At 39.6% G+C, this 20,581-nt stretch overlaps 1 protein-coding gene across 1 annotated transcript in view; it reads right to left on the bottom strand.

Annotated features, from left to right (window-relative positions):
• LURAP1L (leucine rich adaptor protein 1 like) overlaps positions 1-16,365 on the bottom strand; it is a 49,318-nt gene extending 32,953 nt beyond the window's left edge. Inside the window, exon 1 of the mRNA XM_037798558.1 lies at positions 15,338-16,365. Within this exon, the coding sequence (XP_037654486.1) occupies positions 15,338-15,646 (309 nt within the window). The 5' untranslated portion in view covers positions 15,647-16,365. The remainder of the gene's footprint in view (positions 1-15,337) is intronic.
• Positions 16,366-20,581: the final 4,216 nt, after the last annotated feature.

Raw genomic sequence — 20,581 nt, 5'->3', positions numbered from 1 at the left:
CTCTCACAGTTCTGATTTCAGGCTTCCCCAACTTTTCAGCCTTCCAAGAAATGGGCCTTCAGAGAAAAGGCTCATTAATCAGTATTATATTATTGTTCTAGCTTTACACATCATTCTCTTATAAGTCAATTTGAAGGATATTAATTATTTCTTCAATTGAAGAATCAAATGTTCTGATTATATCTGATTCCTGTGAATGACAACTGTGTGACAGAAGACACTAAATTCTGTGGTGACCATCCTGTTTCTTCATCTGACATGTATTAGCTTGTGCCAAGCCAGCCTTTTAGTCCACCTTTCAGAAGTTTTATTGATATTATTATCATTATCAGAAAAAAAAAACCTCAATGAGAAGATTACATTAAAACCATATATGATTGAAGAGAAGTACATTCCAACTTGAAGACCATTAATATTTCTTCAATTGAAGAATGAAATGCTCTGATTAAATGAGATCTCTATGAACATAAACTATTTCCCAAAAGAATTATTAAATGTCTGGATAATCACTTAACATAAACAGTGAAGTAATTAACTATTTTTAATTAGTAATTAGTTGAAGTTCATATAGAAGAAGTGACAGAGTAAGATAAAATTTGACTAAACATTTCTTAAAATTTTACTAAGCACTATCAGAAATCTATTTACAATACCTAACACTCCTGTACTAAGTAAAATGGGATAATAATAGTGCCTACCTAATAAGCAGGTAAGGAGTGAGAATGAAATAGCACAATACATGAAAATTGCTTATTGCTTATTGGCATATTATAATCATTCAGTAAATGTTAGGTTATGGTTATAGGTTGAATTGTGTCCCCCAAAAAGATATGTTCCAATCCTAAGCCCTGGTCCTGTGAGTGTGACCTTATTTGGAAATAGTCTTTGAAAATGTTCTTAGGTAAGGTGAGGCCAAACTGGATTTGGTTGGGCCCTGATTCAATATGACCAGTGTCCCTTTTAGAAAGAAAGAGTTGGACATAGACTATACTGGAGAAGCCATGTGTCAACTCAAACAGAGATGAAAGACCAAGGATTTCCGGCAAAACTCACTATAGATTTTGGACATCTAGCCTCCAGAACTGTGAGACAATAAATTTCTATTGTTTTAAGTTATCCAGTTTGTGCCACTTTGTTACAGCAGCCCCAGAAAACTAAGTCACTAAACTAATAAAGCTTATGTAAAATAAGGAAAATAAAATCCAAATACACCAAAATATGTAAGTATATCTGTGCATTTACATACACACACAGGTGATCTGTAAGGATACACTTCAAAAGATCAGCAGCAGTTTCTTTTGGAGGCTAGAGTAAGATGGTAAGGTGTGCCACGGAAGTTGTTGAAGGGGGATTTAGAGTTTTTCTTTTACAATTTATGTCCACATGTTTGGAAGTTTTTAAATGAGGAAGCATTTATTTAATTTTAAAAAAGAAAACAAGTATTTTCAAAGGCATAGCAAAAGATCCATTGGCAGATGTGTGAAGAAATGACAGTAAAAATGTTCATTCACGCATGCCTCATCGTGCATGGATATAGTATGATTTCAGAGTAATATGGATCCAGCATATAGCCAGGTATGCAGTGGCTTTTGTTTGAATGACTGCAGGGAATCACAGGTTCTCCACTTACATGATTTAGTGAAAGACTTCTCCTCTGCAACCCATAGTTTCCTTATGTGTAAGATGAAGACACCATTAACTTCATATAAAAATCCATCATACTATCTCACTCCTTTTAAAAAAATAAATTATTCATGTTATATTTTGAAGTCTAAGAAATGTACATTTGAAAATATAGACTTTTTTTTCTTTTGAATTCTATATCTTCACTTTACACTGAGGCACAATTTGGAGCAATGTATTGTGACCACACATGTGAGAAGTCCTACCATACTGCTGTGTAATTGATATCATTTTAGAAAAATAGGATAATCAAGCTCTTGTTAGAAAAACAGTAATTTGAAAGTACTGCTGTAATGCACACAAGATGATATCAAGATTCTCAATTTCTTGTCTTTTCTAGTGAGTTATCTAAGGTCTCAAGCATTACCCTGAACAGAATCACTTGAGGAAGTAAAATGCTACCATTGGTAAGTTGTTGAAACTCCTAAATCTTGAACACTATTGGGCTCCACTATTGAGCTTTGAGCCTTGATCACTAGCAGTTCCTGTGGGGTAGAAGGGAGTATTTAGGGAGATCCTGGGGATAATAGTAAAAGAGGAAGACTACAATTGCTGGGAACTGATTGGTGTTGACTTTTGGATATGGTTATCCATATCTAGAGTGTTCCCAAGTCAGAGACTGTTATTGTTCTTTCTTGGTGGGATCATGGAAAACATGCATACAGCTTAACATGTTTAATATTTTGAAATTCTGGAAAAAGAGTGTATATATACATGTTCCAGTTTGCTAATGCTGCCACTATGCAAAATACCAGAAATGGACTGGCTTTTATAAAGGTAGGTTTACTTGGTTACATATTTACAGTCCAAAGGCCATGAAAATGTCTAAATTAAGGCATCAACACAAGTATACCTTCACCAAAGGAAGGCCAATGGCATCTGGAAAACCTCTGTTAGCTGGGAAGGCACATGGCTCGCATCTGCTGATCCTGGGTTGTGTTCCTGCTCCTGTGCATTCTTGAAAATGTTGCTCTTGGGGCATCTGTCCTCTCTTAGCTTCGCCAGAGCAAACTCTGGGCAGCATCTCCAAAGTTTCAGCAAAAGTCTGCTTTCAGTGGCCATCTCCAAAATGTGTCTCTCAGCTACAGCACTGAGCAGCACTGCATGTCTGAGCTGTTTATAGGGCTCCAATAAACTAATCAAGACCATGTTGAATGGGTGGGACCACACCTCCATGGAAATAATCTAATCAAAGGTATTACTACAGTTGGGTGAGTCACATCTCCATGGAAACAACCTAATCCAAAGATTCCAACCCAATCAACACTAAAGCATCTGCCCCCACAAGACTGCATTAAAGAACATGCCATTTTGGGGGACATAATACAGCCAAACTGGCACACTCCACCCCCTGGACCCCAAAAGGACATGATCTTTCCATGAATAAAATGCATTCATCCCATCACAATATCATAGAAACTTAAATTATTTCAGTAATGATAGGTAAATACAAGATCCCATCAAAATCAGTTACAGGCGTGGTCTGTCCTAAGGCAAAATTCCCCTCTAGCTGTGGACCTATGAAACTCAGAACAAGTTGTCTCCTGCCAATATACAAAGGAGGGACAGTCATAGGATAAACATACCCATTGCTATGAGAAACCAAAAGGGAAACAGGGTTCACAGGACCAAAACAGTTAAAATCCATAGGACAAACTCCATTAGATTTCAAAGTCTGAGAGTCATTTATAAAATTATGCTGTATCCTTGAGGCTTGAGAGAGAAGGAGTCTAACCGTTTCCAAGGGCCTTCGTGGCAGCCCTTTTCTCTCCAAATGTCGGGATGAGTGCTCCAACATATCCACACATATTCTTCTTGGCCTCACCCTCCTCAAGCATCGGGCTGCCACCTAGACTTTGCCTCTCCAGGGCAAAGGCTCTCCCCTCTCTGAACAGTGGGGGGTTGGCCAGGCTCTCTCCAATCTCCAGGGAATGTGCTCCACCCTTTCAGAGGCCTGGGTGGCAGCACTCTTCCTGAGCATTGAAGAGGGAGGCCCACCCTCTGCCTTCAGGGCAAACTCACCCTTTCCACATGCATGGGCTTCTCTGGTCTCCTTGCCTGAGATTTCTTGGCTTCAGACCTTAGCTTCCATGGTTCTGCCCCTGAAGTCATTTTTCTTTCACTTTATTCCTTCTCCATCCCCTCTAGTCCAGACTGGCAGTGACTCCGTTTATACAGATCTCACAAAAAAATTTGTTGGCTTGGCATGAAGCACACAGGAGTCAAAACCATCAGACAACAGGAGTTTCCACAAATCCTTTCTGGATAACTCCATCTCTAATCCTGGCTTGTACTAAGATGGCTAACTGTTTCCAGGTTTCAGTAAATCCTCACGTGGGGCTGTAGCCTTTGGGGTTTCCCTTTCTGCAAGCCCAGAGTTTTCCAGACCATCAGTTTCTGGTTTCATTTTACCTATGTGTTCATTTCTCAGCTTATCCCTCTCCTCTCACATTTTACTATAAGCTGCAAGGAGAAGCCAGGCCACACTTCTGATATTTACTGTTGAAATCTCTTCAGCTAAGTATCCTAGCTTGTTGCTTTCAAATTCTGCCTTCCATCCAACACTAGGGCTCAATTTTTCCAGGTTCTCTGCCACTTTAAAACAAGGATCACCTTTCTTCCAGTTTGCAATGACACATTCAACATTTCTGTTCAAGGCCTCATCAGAGCTATCTCTAGAGTTCGTATTTCTAGAACAGTCTCTTCAAAGCCATCTAGGCCTTTTTGATCCAGCTCCTCATAATTCTTCCAGAATCTTCCCCTTATCCATTTAAAAAGCTGTTCCAACATGTTTGGTATTTGTGAACTCAGCAGCACCCCACTTCTCTGGTACCAAAATCTGTTCAGGTTTGCTAATGCTTCCATTATGCAAATTACCAGAAATGGCTTGGCTTTTAAAAGGGAGGTTTATTTAATTAGAAATTTACAGTCTGAAGACCATGAAAATGTCCAAATTAAGGCATCAACATGAGTATACCTTTACCAAAGGAAGGCCAATGGTATCCAGAAAACCTCTGTTAGCTAGGAAGGCACATGGCTGGCGTTTGCTGATCTCGGGTTGTGTTACAGCTCCTCTTTCAGCTCCTGTGCATTCTTGAAAATGCTGCTCTTGGGGCATTTGTCCTCTCTTTGCTTTTTAGGAGCAAACTCTGGGCTAGCACCTCCAAAGCAAAAGTCTGCTTTCAGCAGCCATCTCCAAAATGTTTCTCTCAGCTGCAGCACTGAGCTCCTTCTGTCTGACCTCTTTATAGGGCTCCAGTAAACTAATCAAGACCATGCTGAATAGGTGGGGCCGCAACTCCATGGAAATAATCTAATCAAAGGTGTTACCCACAGTTGAGTGGGCCACATCTCCATGGAAACAACCTAATCCAAAGATTCCAACCTAATCAACACTAATGTTTTTGCCCCCACAAGATTGCATTAAAGAACATGGCATTTTGGGGGACATAATACATCCAAACTGCACAATACATTTGATCCTATGTGTCAACATGAGAGTCAAGGTATTCTAAATAATTCTAGATAATCTTGAGCCTTAGCTCAAGTCTTTATCAATAATATGGTTGGGGAAATTACATTTAACTAAAAGATTGTAAAAGATTTCAATGGGATAATGCATATGAAATATTTACCTAATACAGTGCCTTGGACATAAATAGGTCTCACTATAAGTTGTCAAATACTAGTCTTAAGTTTGTCAGACTTCCTGGGCTATAGGTTCTTCAATTTTTTAATATATGCTACTATACTGAGCAGTATGCTCAGTACAAAGTATGTAATAAATGCTAAGTCTAAAACAAAAATCAAGATTTCCAGTTGTACTAAAGCTGGGGAAATGCTAGAGAGAGAGGGGGGGGAGAGAGAGAGAGAGAAAGGGAGGGAGGGAGGGAGGGAGAGAAAGACAGAATAAGTCATATTTATATGATAGAGTCTGGCTGGTAGAGAAGGCCCCTAGATGTTTGTGATGGTTCAAATCATACATCAACTTGGTTTGGTTATGCTGTCCAGTTGTTTGGTCAGGCACTGGCCTGCTTATTACTGTGAGGGTATTTCATAGAAAGGAATTTGCATCTATAATTAGCACATTGTCTACAATCAACAAAGGAGATTGCCTTCAGCAATGTAGGGAATCTCATGCAATTATGTTGAGGTCTTAAAAACCAGAACTGAGGGTTTCAGAGTCAGAAGAATTTCTGCCTCAACTTCAGAATTGGCTCTTTCCAGAATTTCCAGCCAACCAGCTTCATCTGGGGAATTCGGACTAAGGACTTCAACATCACCTTTATTGGAGTTTCCTGTTTGCAGCCTACCCTGTGGAGCCTGGACTTACTAGCTCCCATGTTCTAAAGACACATTGCCCATCGAGGGCTACAGGAGTTGAATTCTTACAATGTCTTAATAAAGATGATTTTATCCCTGAGCCCCAGAGTGGCTAAATAACTTGCTCAATGTCACCAGTGAGAGAGTCAAGACTAAAATAAGGGTCAATGGGAGCTGAACAGACCCTCCCATCAGAAAGATGGGATAACAGTCTCACAGGGGCAGAGTGCTGGGCCTTAGCAGCCTGCTGGGCCCTGTTGATTTGTACCCTGACCTGCTCTAGCCTTGACTGGAATCCTAGCTTGTCTGGTTTCAAAGCCTATGAAATTCCCACTAAACCAGAGGCCCATTGAATAGTGAATGAACAACCATTAAAGAAATAACAAAGGAACACCCTTTAAAGAAAAAGAGGAGAGAACCCAAGATGGAGGCTAAGTAAGACAGGGCAAAAAAACACCTCCGTGAAAAATACTGAATAAAAGCCAGAAAGTGACCCAGAACACCAGTTTCAGCGATGCACCAGCTGGACAAGGTCTGCTAAATCCACAGAGACTGTGCATTTGATGAAACCAGGAGTCTGCATTGTGAAACGAATGAGTGAGCCGGCTGAAAGTCTTGTTGCTGCACTGCAGTGTGGGGAAACTGTGGGTTGGTGTTTAGAGATGGACTAGTTCTTTTTAAAAAAAAAAAAAAAAAAAATCCTGGAACCGACTGTGGATACAATGGTGAGAACCGTGCAGTAAAGCACGGCAGGAGCAGGCTGTCCCAACGCCTCAGTGTCCGGCATGGAGGATAGCCCTTCCCACACCCGATGCTGATTGTCTCAGGGTTGGGGGGCAGAGGGGAGCCAAAAGGAGAAAGAAACAATGCCCCTTGCAACCATCTCCCTGGCTGGCTGGGGATGCTCCTGCCCGGGCCTGGACCCATCACCCAGAGCCGTGCCAAGAAACCCAGTGTGACAGGTAATGTTTCCTGCAGCACCGCACACATGCCACAATATTGGCTGTGGACAGTAGCCTTTAGGGCATCCCCAGCCAATTGTCCTGGAGCTGGGAAGGAGGAGCTGTGCAAAGAGGGGGTAAATTAACACGCCCCATTCAACCAATCTTTACAGCAGGCTGGGAATGCCCCTGCACGGCCTGGCAGCCCAGGGTTTCCCTGGAGGGCTGGTGCACACTTGTGATGTGGCACAGCCTTCCCTCGGCAGGGGTCCTGGAAGAGCATGGCTGAGATGGGGGACCCGCTCAGAAATCCCAGGGATGCTATGCCTATTCCAGGTACTTATGGGTCAGCAGCAGAGACGAACTGTGGCGGGACTGAGGTGAAGGCTTACACTCTAGCAACAGCCTTAAATCTCTGGGAACACCTAGGATGTTTGATTATTAAAGCTGCCCTGCCTCCCTAACCACTCAGACACATGCCCCACATTCAGGGCAGACAGCATCAACAACACACCCAAAGTTAGTGCACCAATTGAGCCCCACAAGAATTAGACCCCCACACACCACAAAGACTAAGTTGGAGAGAACTGACTTGAGGGGAATAGATGACTTGCAGACACCATCTGCTCATTAGTTAGAGAAAGTGTACACCACCAAGCTGTAGACCTGACAAATTAGAGACTGGTATTTTATAAACCCTGAAAGAACCCTATCAAGTAAAGCAAATGCCAAGAGGCCAAAAACAACAAAAAATCTTAAAGCATATGTTAAAACCAAACAATATGGAGAACCCAAACCCAAACACCCAAATCAAAAGATCAGAAGAGACACAGTACTTGGCAAAATTAATCGAAGAACTAAAGTCAAATGATGAGAGCATGGCACAGGATATAAAGGACATGAAGAAGAGCATGGCACAGGATATAAAGGATATAAAGAGGACCCTAGAAGAGCATAAAGAAGATATTGCAAGAGTAAATAAAAAAATAGAAGACCTTATGGAAATTAAGAAAACTGTTGGCCAAATTAAAAAGACACCAGATACTCATAATACAAGATTAGACAAAGTTGAACAATGACTCAGCATCCTCGAGGACCACAGAATGGAAAGTGAAAGAACAAAAGAAAGAATGGGGGAAAAAAACAAAAAAATCTAAATGGATCTCAGGGATACGATAGATAAAATAAAACGTCCAAATTTAAGACTCATTAGTGTCCCAGAAGGGGAAGAGAAGAATAAAGGTCTAGAAAGAGTATTCAAAGAAATTGTTGGGGAAAACTTCCCAAACCTTCTACGTAATATAAATGCACAAAGCATAAATGCCCAGCGAACTCCAAATAGAATAAATCCAAATAAACCACTCCAAGGCATATTCTGATCAGACTGTCAAATACTGAAGAGAAGGAGCAAGTTCTGAAAGGAGGAAGAGAAAATCAATTCACCACATACAAAGGAAACAACATAAGACTAAGTAGTGACTACTCAGTGTCCACTATGGAGGCAAAAAGGCAGTGGCATGACATATTTAAAATTCTGAGAGAAATATTTCCAACCAAGAATACTTTATGGGAGAGCTTAAACTTTTCACAGACAAGCAAATGCTGAGAGATTTTGCTAACAAAAGACCTGCCCTACTTCAGATACTAAAGGGAGCCCTACCAACAGAGAAACAAAGAAAGGAGAGAGAGATATAGAGAAATTTAACAGACATATATAAAATATTACATCCCAAATCACCAGGGCACATATTTTTCTTTAGTGATCACAGATCTTTCTTCAGAATAGACCATATGTTGGGACATAAAACAAGCCTCAATAAATTAAAAAAAAAAAAAAAAAAAATTGAATATATTCAAAGCACATTCTCTGACCACAGTGGAATACAAACACAAGTCAATAACCATCAGAGACAGAAAACTCACAAACACTTGGAGGGTAAAAATGAGGGGGAGATGAAAACATTCCTGTATAATCAAAAGCTGAGGGACTTCATCACCAGTAGATCAATCCTATAAGAAATGCTAAAGGAAATTAAGCAGGCTGAAAGAAAGGGGCATTAAACAATTGACTGAAACCACATGAAGAAGTAAAGATTTCTAGTAAAGATTACATGGTAAATATAGATACCAATGCCACTGTATTTTTGATTTGTAACTCCACTATTTACTTCCTACAGGATCTAAAATACATAAACTGTAATGATAAATCGGTGGTTTGGACTCAATGTAAAATATGTAATTTTTGACAAGAACTACATAAAGGTGGAGGAATGGAGGAGTATAGGAACATAGTTTATGTGTCCTATTGAAGTTAAGTTGGTATCAAAGAAAAACAAGATTGTTATAGACTTAAGAGGTTAAATTTAAGCTCCACGGTAAACACAAAGAAAGTATCAGAGAATATGACCATAGAGATGAAAAGTGGAGTATGGGTTATGAGAAGTGGGGGAAGGGGCAATGGAGAGTTAAGAAATGAGTGTAGGGTTTCTGTTTGGGATGAACAGAAATTTCTAGCAATGGATGGTGGGAAGATGATAGCATTGCAACATTCTGAATGTGATTAATCCCACTAATGGAAGGCTAGGGAGGGGTTGGAATGGGAAGATTTAGGCTGTATATATGTTTCCACAAGTGAAAAAAAAAAAAAAAAGTCTAAATAGGCAATGACAATTAAATGCCAAGGATGATCCTGGATGGGATCTGAGGATGGAGGAGAGGAGGCTCCAAGGGACACAGTTGGGACATAAGAAAAAAAAAAAGGAAATATAGAATGTAAGCTTTGTATCAGTGTTGAATTTCTTGAACTTCTTAGCTGTGCTTAATGGGATTGCATAAAAGAATGTTCTTGTTCATGGGAAATGTATATGTGAATTATATTGTTTGTTCAAGGATGTGTGCAGCCTGTTTTCATATGTTCAGAAGACAGAGCCATAGATGATGGATGATAGATAGGGAGGGAAGGAGGGAGGGAGGGAGGAAAAGAAAGAAATGGTGGTGTGACAGGATGTTAAAGTTGGTGGATCAGGGTATCGGGGGAGGGGGATTGGGGTATGCTGGAGTTCTGTGTATGTGGTTTGTATTGTTTTTGCAACTGTTCCTGTAAGTCTGAATTTATTTCAAAATAAAATTTAAAAGAAAAAAAACAAAAACAAAGAAAAGGAACAAATTCTCATGGACTTTGATTCTCCAGCCATGATCCCCAGTTTCAGAAATAATGTCTTCAAAAACTAATACCTTAATATAAATTTGTAGTATCTCAAGATCGGGGCAGTATGGCTGTGAAACCTGAATAGTATAGAAGGAAGTTGTCTGAGGTAAGAAAGTGCTCCTTACCTATGTGTCAGTCATCCCAACGTACATTCATAGGAGGAGTCTGGGCTTATCATTATTTGGAAATGTCTCTGATTTCAAGTTATTTATAAATCCTCTAAATTGTATCTATCTTTTTCTCAGAAAGTAACATTATTTCCTTGGTCTGTATTGGCTGTCAGTTGGTGAACCAGGTTTAAGGAAACATGTTTGAACAAGATTTTCTTATTAGATTAAGTAAATATGGTAGCATTTCATAGGTAAAATGACAGAAGAAGCCACTGGTAGGAATCAGAGCTACTCTTTTCCTTGACGTCTTCATCCTTAATATTAAGCTCTTAATTTGCATAGTAATCAGCACTCTTAATTCCTTCTACAAGACAAACTTCGTTTCAGAAATCTCCTCAGTTTTATCTATTAGTCTCAACACTTATGATCTCTGCTACAGCATTACACACCCACTTATATGCTAGTCTGTAATTTTCCTCTGGCCAAATGATATTCACATCTTATCTTCCAGCTGTCTTGTGAACTCAACAAGGATGGTGCCTTCCACTTTACATCTTCTCAATTATATACCTAAGGGTTTTCGTTTTTCTTAATTCTTGTCCAATTTAGGGAAAATAAATGTGATGGAACGCCGGAGAAATCTGCTAGTCTATTTCAAAGTATTGCAAATCATGAAGTTAATTTCATGAATTATTATCTTTTTTGAGTAAATTTAAAATAATTTTTATTTTGTTTTTATAACAAAAGTAAGCAAATCATTTACCACAGGAGAAAAGCATGGAAAAGATCAATAAGAGAAAGTATCAATAAAAAACAAGATTAAACCTACCAACCTAAAGACTTTTAATATTTTGAGGTATACACTTCGATTATTATTTCTATATTTGTATGTGTATATGTGTGTTTGTGTCTAGGCCTGGGTACTGCCCTAAAAATTTCATTAAAGCAAGGGTCGAGGAATCAGGTGATGTATCTGAATGTTTTAGTAGTAAGAAAGGATAAGGAATTGGCTTGAGGGTATTTATGTTTCACTATTACATAGCTGCTATGCCAAGTATTAACAGAAATGTAGAAATCAGGACACAGTATTTTCAAATCTGTTTGGTAAACCATCCCTGTATAGCATAGAATCAACTAGAATCCAGAATGTGTTTTCAACAGGCAGTATATAGTCCATTCCAAAGTATACTTTGAATTTCTGAACAGTAATTATCTAGAAAGCAAACTTGAGAGGTTGCAGTAGGCCCCTTCTAACTCCAAATTCATATTTTTCAATGATTGCCTTCATAATCTTATGTAGTTCAAACTTCTTCCAGAGTAAATTGAAGAAAATAATTTTCTCTTTCAAATGAGAAGTATGATGTGGACATACTGAGACAGCACACACTTTTTGAATAGTTAACAATAGAAAAGTACAATATAAAGTTTATTAATGGCTGTCAAATATGGGTTTGAACAGATTACTTATATTTATTAGAAAAATGAGTTGGATATCATTTGATAACCAATAATTAAAGTACCATTCTCAAGAAATTTTTAGCAAAGAGCTTTTTTTTTAGACTACAGGGTGAAAATTCCACATTAGGACATGACCTCTGAAGATTGACTTTTTAAAGCAGTGAATATCTATTTATATTATTGTCTATAATCCCAAATCTAGAAGTGGGTCTGGCCCATAGTAGGAACTCAATAAACATTTGTTGATTATTGAATGAACCTGTGTCTGAAACAACCCCTAACATATACCCTGAGGGCCTTTTTTTGTGGTCCCTTAGCACTTTAGGGGGAGCTGAGTATCACAGATTTATAAGAACTGTGCTATATTTTGAAGATACAGACTAGAATGAGGACAAAGGTGATGTGAGTTCAAGTTGTGATTCTGTTCACTAATTAACTGTGCAAACTTTGCCTGCTTTCTCAACTGTCAATGAGCTCATTGGCAAAATGTAGATGAAAATACTTCCTCTTTCCCAATTTGATCTTAGGCTCAAATGATAAGACAGATATTAAAACACTCTGAATGGAAAAGTAGAGAACAGATATTATTGCACAGAATTTGTGCAAAAACTGATACCTATTTCCAATTTCATCATAAATTTCTTGTGTGAATCTCTGCATTTGCTTATTTCATTATCAAATTTGCTCATCTTTAAAGTCAAAATAAAAACACTTCCCATTCAGAAAATTTGCTCCTTTCTCCATCAAAATATCCTGATGGTTACCTTGAATTGGCTTAATGAACCAAATTCATGTGGGCAAATTTCCTTACCCAATATTTTCCCTTAAACCCACACTCTTTATTGGGTATGGTGCTATTTATGCTTTTAATAAGGGTTTTTGCATTTAGAGATTTGGTCATAGAATTTTCCTCCCCTTCAATATTTTTTCAACTTGTCTCCATTACAGCTGGGTCCCAAGGATCTGTAAAATCAGTGATTACAACAATCACTGGTAAGACTGAAGGAAATTATATCCATAAAAGTATACAAGGAGAAGAAAGAAACAATGACGAAATAATTTGTATGTAATGAACTTTAAATGTTGAGATTATCTCCCTGCAAGTCTATGCTGCAGTTCTGTGTCAAGGGTGCATACACCCATCCTAAAAGGAAAATAAGGGAGGCTTAATTCCTAGAGGTCTCTATAAAGGCTGCACATGGCTAAGGAGGTTATTAGGAAGGACTTCTGAGGGCAGACCCAAAGCCTGATAATTCCAGGCCATGTAAGAAGAAAACCTGCAAACAACTCAAAATAATGAGCATGAAATATGGATTATGCATAATATCAAGGTGGTTATCACATTATCCTTAGCATAGGGCAGAAGAGATCATGAAAATCACGATTAATAGGTCATAGTTCAGCTCCAGTCTCAAACTTTTATACATGGGGATGCTCGGAGGAGACAGAAAGAACTTCAGAACTGCATCTGTTCAATGTTTTTAACAAAACTGCCAAGTCTATATAAAAACAAATCTGTTGCTTTGCATTTGTGCTGAAATGGGGGTTTTTAGCTTCCACAAGAATTCTGTAAAGTAGGGGAAACAGTCTCATTGGCAAGGGAATATACCTGTTTTTAAATCCCCTCCCTCTAAAGTTCCATAGCCAATGTTATCATTTGCCCAGTGGAGAGTGCAAAGTTTAACATGTAAATATCTGCCTTGGCAAAAATTATCCCAAATTTATGGATTCTGATTGATAGAAAATATAATGAATAGTCAGTTTAACAATTTGCTGCTGCAGATGTTGCTGAGTATTTCTGCTTTTTGTTTTTGTTTTCTTTAATTAATTATGCCCTGATCATTATAACATAGCTACATCTGGTTTGGGGGAACAGATTTTTGTCAATTACATGAAATTTTAATTAAGAATAACAGATAAGCCTGGAAAGTATCTTAGTTGGAAATACCGGATATTTTTCTCCATCCTATGGAGTTCTCCAACACACTTAGCTTTAGATACTACAAATAATAACTGGCAAACGGGTATAAGGGATTTCAGAGACCTTAATGAACAGGCCCCTTTATGTCTTCATTTTATATTTTGAGCAGCCAGTTCATTACCAGGATATAGAAAATGCTTAATAAACACTTGTCGAATGACTAAAATGTATAACCTGTGTATGTGTGTGTATTTAGAGAGTGAAGAATGAATACAATAATAAAATCACTTGCATAACACATGGTATGTTTGTGTACATATAAATTCTTGCTCTCAACATCTGTAACATGCCATGCAGGAGGAAAATGGATATTTTGAAAGGTAAAAACTAAATTCCTTATGAAGAACAACCTTTACAATCTTGTTAGAAGTTTTTACAGTGACATCCTTGAGTCTTTGTGTAGAGTAGGGTGAAAATTCCACACACAGGAATTTGGCCTCTGACTGACATTTTGCCCTAATATATTTTCCAAGATCACATTATGCAATGAAACGTATTCTCTCTTCCAACAGCAAAAAGAGGGGAGCAAGGTAAACACCTCTGGTTATTTTGTTTTAATGCAAATACTCAGTACATCTGTTCATTTATGTAGAAAATCCTCACCATCCTCTAGGTGACTTATGTCAACTGTTTCAACTTTCTTAAATCTCTCAGCTGGTAAGAAATGCTGTTGTTTTGTGGTCATTTTCTTAAAAGTATTTAGGAAGAGATCATTTCCTCCAATCAGCTCATTGTACAAATAAACTGAGGTCCACAGGGGTAAGGTGGTTTGCCTAAGAGCTCATGGCAAGTAAATAAATATCTCAGTCTAAGTACATCCGGAATAACAAGGATTCTCAGATCCTGTAAGTGTCCCATTGTCTTAAGCTAACGTTTAAGCTAACGTTTTCAAACAGCAGAGAAAACAATTGCAGACTGAGGACTGAGGGGGAATGATAGAGGGTGGTCATTAACGAATCCCTGCATCTCGGGATCACCTGTTCGCCTGGATCAAAACAGTGAAACAAACTATTCATAACGACATCAGGGACGAGTGGATCATTGTTTTCAGAACCAGATGTGGAGAATCAGTCCAAGAGTGGCCTCGGAAAGCTGTGGCTGCTGCACTAAAGGGGCGGGGAAGGGGAGGGTCTGCTGGAAGAGGAGTGAGGAAGTAGGGCTGCCGGGCCCCCGCCGCGCCACCTCCCGGCAAACCAGGAAGTATCTTTGCTGTTAGTGCAATGAACTGGGCCACCTTTTGAACCTATCGGAAGGGTGACCGGCGCGCAGCAGGCCCCATATGGGTGCAGTGACTGCAAACCGTCGGCGGGCTAGTGACCGAGTGGCTGAGGGCTGGCCCCTGAGTGGTCAGAGCCGGACGCAGCCTGACCATGCTATCAGAAAGTACTCAGAGCAGAACAGGCTCTGCTGTCATAGCAAACCGTGACCGAGCAAAGTCCGGGGTAAACAAGCCTCGCAGCAGCTGCCTCCTGACGTGCGCCCTCCGCGCGCTCCTCTATCCAGCATTTCCCACGCATCCAGCACTTCTCTCTCGGTTCTGCAGCCCATGCCACCCTCTCCCCTGAGCCCCATCCTCCGATCTCCACATCTTTCATCCCGAATCCCTCTCCCGGGGCTGGTGCCCCACACTCACCATCTCTTGCCTGAGGAGGTGAAGCTTGGTTTCCAGCCTCTCCAGGGTGCTGGAGTGGCTTCGTCGTGGAGAACCAGAGGCTGAGGAGGAAGAAGAGGAGGATGACAATGAGGGAGGGAAACTGCAGCAGCTGCTGCTACTACTGCAGCCGCCGCCGCTGCCGCCGCCGCAGCTCCCCCCGCAGGGGTCCCTGTCCCTTTCGCGGAGAACCGGCTCCTCCCCACGGAGCGAGCGCACTAGGCTCTCCGGCACTCTGCGCCCCAGCTTCAGCTCGATGTCTCTGAGGTCTGGCAGCGGGCCGTCTTCCATGACTTTTCTGGAACGATGATAATGGTGATAAACCGCTGCAGAGGAGAGGCAGCAGCGGCCTTGAAGGCTGCAGCGAAATCAGCAGACCGCTCCCGACGCCCAGGTCACTAGCCTCGGCGGGTGGAGGGCACCGTCCGCTCCATAACAGCCTGCGCGATACTAGCCCTGAAATCCGCACTGGAAGCAGCGAGTCGCAGCCGCAGCTCCCTGAGCGCCGTGACTCCTCGGACACTGGCCAAGACTATCGAGATCGCCTTTCTCTTCCTTTTTGGCCACCCCACTGCAAAGTTGAATTAATTGATATGGCAGAGAAAGAGAAACGGCAAGTAAAAAAGACCAAAAGAAAAGGCAGGTACATGAAATCTGTTCTAGCTTTGTGGGGGAAAAATTCACATTATAAAATTGTCCGTTCACATCCGTGCGCCGTTCACTGACTGCCCTTCTGGTACCACGCGACTACAAAATAATGCTGTGGCCACACTCCTGGCTCGTTTCATTTTCCAGCCATATGACTCTAAGCTTTCTGTATATCCTGGATTGTCAGAAACAATCTTTGGTCAGTGAAAGAAGAGGCCGGTCGTGTGCATGGAAGCAGGAAAAGAAAGATATTTAGCTCAGCCGGAGTTTAACGTCTTCCTTGATGCAGCAGAACTGCCTTTCCTCCCTTTTAGGCTTTTTAATCCAAGGCGTTGTGTTCCTCGGAGCCTCAGAAACTTTAAACTCTGCTGGCAGGTGGACCAAAGAGGGCCAACCCTTCTACCGTATATCATCGGCAAGAAGAGCAACAAGAATTTTCCCAACCTTGGGGTTAGCAGAGTTTAAGCGTCCTGCTTGGGCATAGACTTCCTAAGAAGCGTATTAGATTTTCCATTTTCCCGGGCGAAATCACCTGGTAGTTACAAACTTTTAAACAATTAAAAAAAAAATTAGATGCAGGAGAACGGTTTTAAATTTGTTGTCATTTCCCATCCCCTATGCTCCTGAAAGGAAAGAATCTAGCTTTAGAAGCTTTTTCTTAAAAAAAAAAAAAGAAAGAAAAAAAAAATTATGCTATAAAAAGAGGGAAACGATTTCACCAAAAGTTCAACGAAAATGTACAATCAAAATTAATTGTCCTAGCAAATGTTGTAAGATGTCATAGCAAAGCACAGTGAAGAATTAAGTAGCCAGATGAGCTTACCAGACTACTCAGATAACAATGGCATTTCAAAAGGGGACAGTAGCTGAGATACTTTTGCTTTAATTATGGAAGAAAAAAGATTGAGCATAATAAGTGAAAAAGTTTTCTTCTTTGATGATTTATCTATAGTTTTTCAACTATTTAGAAGAAACCCAAAGTAGGCAATCTATTGGCCTGATATCCTTCTACCAAAACAAAAAACAAAAAACAAAAAACCCAAAAACAGCTATGAGGCTATGAGCCACATGGATCATAGATTTGCATTACCACTGAATGAGATGGAGGATGCTATTTTCAATCCAGTAAACTATACATGTTGGTTCCCACTGGACTGTATCAAAGTATGGACCACTCTATTTCTGGGACAAATACATATTTGTGTTCTTGATCCTTCCTAGACTCCATTGTCAGAGACATCACTCAGGTTTGACACTTGTAAGCACTTAGGCAGATACAGCCCAGGGCTTGTTTTAATCATATCCTCATCTGGATATCGTGAATTAAATATTTCATGTCAGGAGGAGAGTTGCTGATATTCTTTGTCAACGTACCAAAAATGTGTATGTTATTTCTAACTTTTAAAAAAATTGAAGAAAATAGTTGTAAATTAAGTGGCACACATCAAAGATGGAGTCACCATTTATGGGCTCAAAGAAGAACAAGACTAAATGTCAGCTCACTGCTAAACTACATGCTTAGCCCTAAATTTGGGAAACCACAAGCTTATTGGATGAGGATTGCATGGTGACATGTAATTATGCCAGACTTGCCTCTCAGTTAAGAAAAGTTTTTTTGTTTGTTTTTAAGTATAAAAACCTTACAACATTCAGCATAGAGATAGCTGAGAAGTGCAGCTTACAAATATGCTATATAGCTTGAACATGGTCAATAAAACAATTTTATTGTCAAATTATCCTTAACATAAATGTACAAAAATGGAACACCCTCTTATATTGTGAGACACAGTAAAATTAGTATTTGATGCTGATGATAAGAATTCTGAATCTAAAAAGGCTTTTTTCACTGCTTAACTAAGTGTACAGAAAAAAAAAAATCCTCTGATAGTAAAAACTGTGACCTACATGTAAAGTATTACTTTTCTTAAGTACCATATAAAACAAATTTAAACTTTTCAGAAAAGTTTAATTATGATATGCCTTTAAAATTTTCTCAATTTAATGCTTTATGACATTTTAGTTTAAAATAGAGACATTTTGAATGCCAGTTTAGCTAATTAAAAAAATATTAGAATCACAAAACTTTTGTTTGATCTATAATAGATTGTATTCACCCTTCAAGTACAGCTTTATCCTTCCCCAAAATGATCAACAATAAGTCTTTCAACTTTGGGTATCGAGAATATATTTTTGTTTGGTTTCAAGATTCTTCTGTGATTTAGAGAATGTATTAGAAGTTTTTAAAAAAAATGCTAAATGTTAGCCTTATATGTTAATTACATGCTGTGATTTTGAGAATTAATTGACAAGACCTTGCAGTAATATGTTTAAGATGGGGTCTTAGGCATAGGGGACTGGTGGTTTGATGGGTTGAGCCCTCTACCATAGGTTTTACCCTTGGGAAGACGGTTGCTGCAAAGGAGAGGCTAGGCCTCCCTATGGTTGTGCCTAAGAGCCTCCTCCCGAATGCCTCTTTGTTGCTCAGATGTGGCCCTCTCTCTCTGGCTAAGCCAGAAAGGTGAAATCACTGCCCTCCCCCCTACGTGGGATCAGACACCCAGGGGAGTGAATCTCCCTGGCAACGTGGAATATGACTCCCGGGGAGGAATGTAGACCCGGCATCGTGGGACGGAGAACATCTTCTTGACCAAAAGGGGGATGTGAAAGGAAATGAAATAAGCTTCAGTGGCAGAGAGATTCCAAAACGAGCCGAGAGGTCACTCTGGTGGGCACTCTTACGCACACTTTAGACAACCTTTTTTAGGTTCTAAAGAATTGGGGTAGCTGGTGGTGGATACCTGAAACTATTAAACTACAACCCAGAACCCATGAATCTCGAAGACAGTTGTATAAAAATGTAGCTTATGAGGGGTGACAAGGGGATTGGGAAAGCCATAAGGACCACACTCCACTTTGTCTAGTTTATGGATGGATGAGTAGAAAAATAGGGGAAGGAAACAAACAGACAAAGGTACCCAGTGTTCTTTTTTACTTTAATTGCTCTTTTTCACTTTAATTATTATTCTTGTTATTTTTGTGTGTGTGCTAATGAAGGTGTCAGGGATTGATTTAGGTGATGAATGTACAACTATGTAATGGTACTGTGAACAATCGAATGTACGATTTGTTTTGTATGACTGCATGGTATGTGAATATATCTCAATAAAAAAAAAAAATAGACCTGGAAAAGCTGTCAAAAAAAAAAAAAAGATGGGGTCTTAGGGTAGGAGTGAGGTCAGCAACAAGTAGGAAAGGTTACCCAGGGAGACCTGAGAAAGAAAGAGGAAAAAACTCTTTAGGGCACTTTTTTATATTTTTCTGAGCCCCTCACTCTTAGCTGAGCTGCTCAGTCTTAACAGCATTCCCTCTCTGTCCTTACTTTTGGTCTCCAACCACCTCTAGTTTCTTTGATTAATAGCATCTGCCAGTAACAACCAAAATTTGTGGTGTTCCACCAAGGCTAATATACAGAAAAGTAAAATTATAAAGAGTTATTATATTGTTTGTTTCTGTGGTATAATTTTTAGACCCAGATTATTATATGCTTACTTTTGTGAATGCCTTATGTATGAGCTAGATTTGTCTTCTTTTCTAATTAGGATGCATAAGGAATCTAAGAAAGGGTGTCAAACTGTGAAAAACTTTAAAGACTGAGTTTCTTCTCCGCTTGGTTTGTGTTCACAGAGAAAAAAAAAAAGGGAATCTATTTATCATTGAAACACCTAGTGGCTAGTTAAATAGGAGCATTGTTGGATTCAGATGACAGCTTTTAAAAGAATTTTTCAGTCACAAAAACAGTCTGATGTGATGCAGGCTTTACACAATCCACACTTAAAACACTTCCTGGTATGAGATACAGTACTTACAATAAAAGACTTTGTGTGATGTGGGTAATGCCACTCCTTAGTCTGCTGCTGGAATTGTGGTTAAAAGAAGAAAGGCCTTCCACCTCTCTCTGGCACTGACTGAAAGTCTGCAGCATTCCCAACTCCTGCTGGCACAGAGTTCAAGGAATAGAGCAGAGTGGCTAACCTGAGACTCCTCTCCCCGCAGTGCAGAACAATAGCAAGCAGACAGTAGCCTCAAATTACACTTACGAATTTTAGGAAGTAACCATTTAATGGGTATCAGGTTATTTAAATCTTCATTTTAAATGTCTAGAGCTGCTGTTCCTATACATATTTTTGTTCAGCTGATCATGTGATCAACAAAGGTGATGTCAAAACAAAGCTAAATGTTGAGCCTATCCATATATGGTGCCATTCTATATTTGCTAAAGCAACCAAGGTTTTACCCCACCTGTTTATAGAATCATCTAACTCACCTGTAATTTTATAGCTGAGTTGGGTGTGCTTTACAAGGTAAAATCTAGTTTATTATCAACTTGAGCGACTTGTGTGCCCTATCGATCTATCATCTATCTATCTATCTATCTATCTATTTATCCATCTGTCTACCTACCTATCAACATTTCTCTTCCTGAGGAGCACATGCCCTTTAAATAGTACTTTGACCAAAGTCTATTTAATATTTAAATCAGAGCTAAACACTTTCCTGAGAGATTTAGTAGCTAATACT

This window comes from Choloepus didactylus, chromosome 10 (assembly GCF_015220235.1).
Source record: "Choloepus didactylus isolate mChoDid1 chromosome 10, mChoDid1.pri, whole genome shotgun sequence".
Classification (NCBI taxonomy): domain Eukaryota; kingdom Metazoa; phylum Chordata; class Mammalia; order Pilosa; family Megalonychidae; genus Choloepus; species Choloepus didactylus.
The sequence above is the reverse complement of the archived record's forward strand: the minus strand, read 5'-3'. Positions and strand labels throughout refer to the sequence as shown.